This window comes from Nestor notabilis, unplaced genomic scaffold, assembly GCF_000696875.1.
Source record: "Nestor notabilis isolate BGI_N333 unplaced genomic scaffold, ASM69687v1 scaffold24480, whole genome shotgun sequence".
Classification (NCBI taxonomy): domain Eukaryota; kingdom Metazoa; phylum Chordata; class Aves; order Psittaciformes; family Psittacidae; genus Nestor; species Nestor notabilis.
The window spans coordinates 17013-25121 of NW_009910046.1; the positions used below are offsets into that span (position 1 = coordinate 17013).

An 8109-nucleotide genomic window follows, 5' to 3' on the forward strand; every position below is an offset into this window, starting at 1 on the left:
TACAGGATGCAAGACAGGTGGCTTTTCCTTATTTATGGCAGGGTCTGTTCTATTTTTAAAGCCTCTGTCCCACCTTATCCTGTGCGCCATGCCGGCTGATGTTATCCACAGCCACCCCACAGCAGGAGCCCGAGCAAAACGAGGGACAGGACACGGCTCTGCAGCAGAGCGAGGGAGGGCAGGAGGTCTCGTTTGCATTGGGAACTGCTATTTTGCTTTCCTGCCAGTGGCAGGAAATAGCTGCAAGCAAAAAACAGGAGCAGATGCTTCCAGTCACATCCCAGCCCTGACAGTGGAGAAAGCAGTGGGGAACGGGTCAAGAAACCCAGGAGGGTCTATGGGGCCCCATCTGCTGGGCAGGAGCTGCTGCTCAGAGAGTTTTCCAGGGGCTTCGGGTGCAGTAAATCCTTAGAAAGCTGCGCAGGCAGCTGGCTATTGTGTCTGCTGTTCAAAAAGCAAAGCTGAGCAAACACAGATCACGTCTTTTCTGGAAAAGTGTCTGCTTTCTGCCAGGACAGTAAATGCTGACTGTGCCAGCAGTGCTGGGCAGGCATGCTGCGAGACAGAGGGATGTCCTCTCCTGTCTCAGACCAGAGCTGGCAGCCCTGCTAGTAACCCCTGGTCTCTGGGGAGCAGGGTGCAACCACAGGACTTGAGCAGTATAATTGTGGAGGGAGGTCTCTCTCCACACCACTGCTCCCACCTCACATCTAGGTCGGGTCATTCAGGGCCTTGTCCAGCTGAATTTTAGGGATCACCAAGAGTGGAGGTCCCCCATCGCTCTGTTCTCTATCCCCACATTGGTCCCCACATACAAGATTTGTTTCCTAATATCTAGTAAGACTTTTTCTTGCTGCAACTTACGCCCATCAGCCATTGCCTTTTGTCTGCTCCCTCCAAAACGGCCCTGGAGGTGCAGTTAAACACCTCCTGAGCCACACTAAGAGCACTAAGTTGTGCACAGCAATGCTGGCTGTAGCCCCACAACCAATGAATCCCTTGCATGCTTCCGCTGGTGGCTGCTTTCACACTGCTCCACCTAAAACCAAGACAGGCAGAGCCAAGTGTGAATTCCCCGGGGCTTTTTAGCTTGATGTGTAGGACAGAGCAAGTGTCACCAGTGCTGTGGTTTCACAGTGATAGTGCATCTGGCATTGTCATTTCTGACAGGGTAACTCCCTTCTACCAAACCCTCATCCCTGTGCTGGCCAGAGGAGACAGGAGTAGGCATGGGACTGCTCACAGAAATGAATGATGACCACAGCCCCCCAGCCTTTCTGAAAACTGAATAGATGGGTTAGAAAACTTGCATTGGAAAAGCCATCTTTTCTCCATGCCTGCAAAAGTTTAGGCAGAAAAAAGCAGTGAGCAGTGGTGCTTTTCATTAGCTGAGCAAAAGTTATAATTCTCCATATTTCTGCCAGGCTTAAAGAAATGTAAGCAAGAAAATCACCTCTCCTGCACAGGGGACAGGTCCTGTGCAACCTGAAGGTCAGGTTCCAGGGCTGGGCTTAAGTGGGGTCCATTTAAATAGGAGGTAAGTAAGTAGAGGTCAAGAAACAGCCAGTCAGGACATTTAGGGACTCATAGTGCCCTCAGGTCCTGTCATATACCCCCAGTTTTTAGCACCCAAGAGGTGCCAGGTGCTGGGTGCCACGTACTGCATAGGTCCACATGGCTTCTGGAAATCTCCAGGGCCTCATGGAGTGATGTGGAGCTCCAGGGACTGCCAGGGTTTTCACCTTTCCCTGAAAGCCATCTCACAGCCTTGGGAGATAGGAGCAGAGTGGAGACAAGGAAAAACCATCATGCATCACATCCTGTGTGCTGGGGCACCCTGCACTGCCAGCAGGTAGAAGATACTGTGTCCTAGGGGGAAGTGCCTCAGGAACCTGGAGATTATCAGAAATAAATGGCTGTGTAGATGAAACATGAAAGTTGAAGCACGCGTTCCCTATGCAAATCAATGCACACACATTAATGTACATTAATGCAGCAGTCTGCAAACGATGCTTTATGAACCTCCAGGACATGTTGCTGCTGGTGGCCCAGGCTAGATGCATGATCCAGAGGTGATGAGGAACCCTGTGGTGACTGGGCTTTCTAGGAGAAGGGCAGGTGGCTCAGTGGGGTGCTGATCAAGAAGGAGGCAAAGGACTTGTGGCCTGAGCTTGGCCTCATCTGCACTTTGGCCTCTTGGAGAGCCTGGCAGCCACAGTGCTTGGAGAGCAGCACCTTAAGTCCAGGGGACCTCCTTCTGCCCCTGCATCTTTTCCAGAGGTCTCCAAATGCCCAAGGCAGATAAGCAGCATTCACCTGGCTCCCACCAGCTCACATATGAGTGACTGAACTTTGTTGTTGTGCCTCTTCCTACATGGATGTCTCTGAACTAAGCTGACCCCAGGAAAACCCAGGCAGCTGCTGCCACATACCTGTGCCACAACACTCTGCAGACAAGGCCAGCTCAGTTTGCAGCCCCTGGGGTTAAAGATGGTCTTTCCTGATGCCCTCTACCAGCCTGCTCCATCCTACTCAGAGGTGCTCTGACCTTTCGCAACCAGTGTGTTACAATTGGTATTTACCAAGTGACTCAAACAGACTGGGCTGTGTCACAACAAGCCCTGGTCTATTTATAAGCCCCTACTCAAATGCCAAAGGATCCTTTTATTAGACAAAGTACATTAGTCAAAGCACCTCCTGCAGACAAGGCTCAGTGGGACCTTTGCTTTTTGAGGTAAAGATGAAAGAAGAGGATCTCTCCAGCCTCTCATGAGTAGCAGAGCTGGCTCCCTGCAAGCTGCAAGGCAGTTCTGGAGCTGAGCCCCGTCAGCAGCAGTGCTGTCGGCAAGTAAGAGCCCTGGGGCATTCATTCACTACACCCCAGGGTACCGAGTGGGTTAAGGTCAGTTATCTGTCAACGAGGAAAGCAGTTGGGTTTAAAGCCACACAGTAGGAGTGCAGCATGCTGGAGATGCCCGAGCTCCATCCCAGAGCAGAAGGGAAGGGGAAGCTGGACTGCAAGGTGGGGGCAGGGCAGGTCTGCAGCATACAGCCCAGAGGAGTCCCAAGGTGGCCAAGAGCTCCTGGCAGCACAGGAGAGGCACACCACCAACCAGCCTGTCTGACAGAGATGGGCTGGGCAACTCGGGTAGCAGGACAGCAGATCAAGAAAGGCCACATTTTTGCATCCAGTTCCTACCCGCCAACACCCCACAGCTTGGTTTCGGAAACAACAAAATTATTCAGCATCAAGGGACTTCTGCATGCTTTGTGGGGGCAACGCCTCGTGGTGTACTTGACCAAAATGGCAGGCTCGACCCCCTGACATGCAGAAGCAAAGTTGGAGCCCTGCAGAAGGGAGGTGTGGGACTTACCCAAGGCATACCATCTTGTTTTGCTTATGCTTTTGTGCCAGGTCTGCCAGAGATATGTGCAAAGCACAAGCGGGACAAATGTTATTCTGAGGGAGAATGTGGGCTCCTTGCTTCCGGCACTGATCACAGCCAAAGGCAGTGAGTGCTTGGGCAACAGATGTGCATGGGATACCACCCTCCAAGGACTGACCCTTCACTAACACACCAAAAACAAACAGTTCCGTGCTGCTCAGGAACAACATCACTGTTTATGCCCATGTGTTAAATACCATTAAATATCAGCAAACATTAGATAGATAGATAGATAGATAGATAGATAGATAGATAACGTTAGATATTGACATAGATAACATTAAATATTAGTAAAAACAAAGCAGGTCACCTGCTCATCACCAGCTTTGTGTGATCTAGCCATGCTGCTAGGAAGAGGACCAGGACACTGTGCAGGAAGGAAAATGGGGTGATTGTTGCATCCAAACCCACACTCCCAAAGGTCCTCTGGTTTTCAATTCCCATGCACAAACTTGCCTGGTCACTGGGAAGAAGGAAAAAAAAGAATAGAAATAAACTAGGCTGGATGCCAGATACTGTCCCCTCACCCAGAGCGTAAATAGTGGAGGTTTTAATTAATGTCTTTAAATTAACCCCTTCAACATGCCCGTTGCTGTGACATCACTCCCAAGCGACGCCCAGGCCTAAATACGGTTGTAAACAGGAATCGTCCCCACGGGAGTCACACTGGCTATAAATACAGCACCAGGGGAGCGCTGAGCAGAGGACGGGCTGCAGTTCCCCGCCAGCTAAGGATGGTGAGACAGCTCAGCTGGGCTCTGGTGGTATGTGGTCACCACGGTGGGGAAATTGTGTGTGTCCCAGGACTTGCTGGGGGCCTGCAGCTCCCGGCTGAGCTCCCTGGCATGCCTTTGGGAAGGGAATTGTGCCCTGCTGAGGCAAGGGGGGAGCTAGTGGGGATAGGGATGGCAAATGTGGGGCTCAGCAAGTGAGCTTGGTGTCAGCGTGGGCAATGACGCTGGCCCCTCTCCGCAGCGCCTGGCCTCATAGCCCTACCTGAGGAGGAGATGGCCACAGAGAAGCCAGTGACTCCCACTGAGGAGCAGCTGGAGATCCTGGAGTACAACTTCTGCAAGGTGAACAAACACCCTGACCCCACCACGCTGTGCCTCATTGCAGCCGAGACTGGGCTCTCCGAGGAGCAGACCCTGGTGAGTGCATCCCCCTCACCCCTACCTTGGCACCAGCCCTGCTCCCCCTGCACAGCTCTGTGTCCCACAAACTCCCCCACATCTGCTGCCTGGCCTATCCCCAGCACTCTGTCATACTCCCTGCACCCTTCTGTTCCCCTACATGCTTCTTACTGCACCCCCTGCACTTCCCATGCTTCCCAACAATCCTGCACCCCCCTATGCCCCATATGCTCCATACTTGAACTCCCTGCACCAGTCTGCACCCCAACATACTCTTACTGCACCCCACACCATGACCACAAGTCTCCTCTTTATCTCTGCAACCTCCAGTGCATCCCTAACAACACACTGCACCCACAGAGCTCTACTGCACCACCACACCTCCCTGCACCCCACGTGGTTCTGCATCCCTAAACCACCTTCCCCTGTAATCATAGCCCCTTCATCCCCAGCCGTGGCATCCCACACAGCAGCTCCACTGGGATCTTTGTGCTCCCCTCACGCACCCAGGATCACCATACCCAACCTGGGCATGGATACCAGGCTAGTGACTCCCACAGCCAGAACAAGGGCACACTCCGAGGGTCACTGTGGAGCCCTGAATATATAACCCATGCATGCTGTCCTTTCCTTCCAACCTATTCCTGACAGTCGCAGGTACCCAAACCACTGCCGGCTTTATGGTCTGAAGAAAATACAGTCATTTTAAAACAGATAGATCCAACTGCTGCAGGATGTGCTGTGGGACATGCTCAGGCTGCGTACATTCCCTCTCACTGCAGTTAGCTACATCAGCGTCACCAAGCCTGCATGTCAGGCAAGCCTGTCAGCCTCCCCAGGAGACATACTGTCCCTTCACAGGGAGAGGCTGCCACTGCCTCAGATTTACACTGAGTTCTGTGCTCCATCTGGCTACCTGCAGACTATCTTGGGCTTCAGAAGCAGTCGGCTCCTACACAACTCCTTCAGGTTGTGGCGCAGCCAGTTTTGACACAGGTATTTTGTAAGCTACTAGACCCATAGCAGCATTGATGGGTATAAAAGGAAATCCAACCTGCTGAAAAGTTAGCAGCAGAGAACTGCCAAGCCTGGCTCTCTCTGGGCAAAGACAAAGGGATATTAGAGCCGAGCAGGTAATGCCAGCATTTAGCCTGTCCCAAGGAAGGATGCTGGTATTAACATCCATTGCATTAATAGACCTTAGCTGCAATGGAAAAGGAGACCCCTCCTTTACTGTGCTTTGATGACAGGCAGGTACCACTGCTTGTTTGAGCACCCTTGAAATACCTTTTCCTCCACTTCTTTTTTTCCTAAAGCAAGTTGTAAACACAGGGCATACATGCCCAGGACACATCTGGAGATGTCTTAAAATGTTCCTCGACAGCTATCTTTTTCCATGAATCCAGGGTGCTCCTAGGGATCTGGAGATGAAGGTGAGATGAAGGTCCTTAAGGACAGGATCAAGACTGGGATGGTGAGCTGCAAAGTGCTTGCATTGCGTATTACAGAGAATTATCACTTTTGACATCTGGAGTGCTTTATTGGCTAGATATAGCAGTCATTTTAATAAAAAAATCAGTAAAAATGAGATGCAAAGAGGTGGTGAGTCAACAGGAGACGATGGTTGAGGGCAGGAAGTGAAATTTTTGGGAGGAGGCGAGGCAAGCAATCATCTGACTGGATGCGATCCAAGGCAGTGCTGGTGCGAGAGGCACTTTGTAGAAAGCACCGTGGTTGTGTCATTACGAACCACAATGGCTTCAGAAATAGCCATGAACAAATATAGCAACAGAATGAACAGCAACAAAGCAAATCACAGGCACATTCCCAAACAAAAGGCTGAGCTGTGCTTCCGGGACATGAGTTATCTCTCTCTTCTTACGCAGGTAGCATGGCTTTACCCAGCTGCATTTTAGCTAACATTTGAAATTGCAGCTGCGTTCAAGTGGCGTCAGCAGCTCTGGGAGTTGGCTTAGAGATGCTAAGTTACTGCAGAATAACATAGCCATGCATATATTGCTTGAAGACTAAGATCATTGTAACTCATTTTTAAAATATTTTTGATCTTAGATTTGCTGAGAGCCACTGCTTTGTGACCCTTATCCTTTTTGAAGCAGGTCAGCTTGTGATTCCTGTCAGTTTTGGACCTGCAGTGATTGTTTCACTGCTCCAGCCATTTAAGCAGACACCATCCAGCATCTCCTTAGCCAATTTCTTACTCTGTTTGCAAGAAAAACTTGGACTCACAGCAATAAAACAAGAACTTACCCACACTCTCAAGGTCTGAAGCGAGCAAGAGAAATGAGTTTGAAAGAGGTGCACACATCAGTAACAAGACAGTTCATTCAGTCAGAAGCAACTCTCCTGCTGCCTGTACTGCTTGGGAACAGTGCAGCACCTTGCTGCAGATAGCAGCACCATGAGTTTCCCTCACCTGGTCCCATGTGCTGACCACATCTGCACCTTGAGCAACATTATTCAGAGGTTCACTCAGCCCATTGCACTCAATCTCTTTTCTTTTCTTTCCTCCAGAAATGGTTCAAGCAGCGCCTGGCAGAGTGGAGGAAGTCTGAAGGGCTGCCCTCACAAAGCGGGTCTGTCAGGGACTAGACGATGCTGCTCCAATCCCCAGGCCTGCTGATAATGATGGTGAAGCTCTTCAGAGTGGGTTTCCTTGGGGTTCTTCTGTTGCAATAGGTTTTGAGATGCATAGTATTACCCTGCTATTTAACGTAAGTTTTATTTAAAGTGTACATAACCAGGAAAAAGATATTATATATATGTGTATACAGCTTCTGATGGCTGCATAACCTACCTAGTGATTCCCATCCATTAATAACACAGCACAGAGCAAGGCAATCTCATGCCCTTGTCCCAGGCTTACAGAAAAGCTGCCATGAAAGGTTCAAACATAGAAGGGGAGGAAAAGATTTCTTTTGCTTATGTTCCCCAAAGGCAAAGTATACAATCTAGCTTTATATACCCACCATCCAGAGAGGAGGGCATCTGGAAAACAAGATGTGTTGTTCAGGTGATCTTGGTTAGCTCAAGATGCCCGAGTCTGCTCTGGGTATCAGCAAACCAAGTGCCTACACCATAATCAGACCAAGCCAAGCCTCTCTTGAATGTATTTCTCACATTGCTGTTAAAGGTCATCAAAGGGCAAGAATTGGGTTTTTGGGGTTTGGTTGTTCTTTTTTTTTTCCCAATGCTTTAATAAAAAAACAAAGTTTTTTGATGAGAGGAGCTGTGTTATGTCCCTGCTTGTGCTCCCTGCCCTGATGACAGGAGACAGACTTCTTCCTCTGGGAGAGCAACACTTCTCCAAAAGTAGCCTCAGTGGGCACCGTGGGGTTTCCCTCTTGCCACAGGGATAGCATGCAGACACGGGCAACCTCCATGGGTCCATCCACAGCAGCCCATACAGCCCCAGGCCTGAGGCAGCAGAGGCTGGTGTGCTGGGGTTCCCCCACAGGGTGGGGGGGGTCAGACTTCACCCTACTTCTGGCCATTTGTAAACTTAAGGGATG

At 50.3% G+C, this 8109-nt stretch overlaps 1 protein-coding gene across 1 annotated transcript; it reads left to right on the forward strand.

Annotated features, from left to right (window-relative positions):
* The first annotated feature begins 4453 nt into the window (after window positions 1-4453).
* HOPX (HOP homeobox) lies at window positions 4454-7189 on the forward strand. The gene is made up of 2 exons (XM_010024106.1): window positions 4454-4597; window positions 7112-7189. Exons 1-2 carry the CDS (start codon window positions 4454-4456, stop codon window positions 7187-7189), a joined length of 222 nt encoding a protein of 73 aa, XP_010022408.1.
* Window positions 7190-8109: the final 920 nt, after the last annotated feature.

What these genes read in the sequence shown, in the direction of transcription:
- HOPX (XM_010024106.1), top strand. Translation starts at nt 4,454, where the DNA reads ATGGCCACAGAGAAGCCAGTGACTCCCACTGAGGAGCAGCTGGAGATC. An exon ending in TCTCCGAGGAGCAGACCCTG is followed by an intron (nt 4,598 to 7,111) that starts GTGAGTGCATCC and finishes TCTTTCCTCCAG; the next exon opens with AAATGGTTCAAGCAGCGCCT.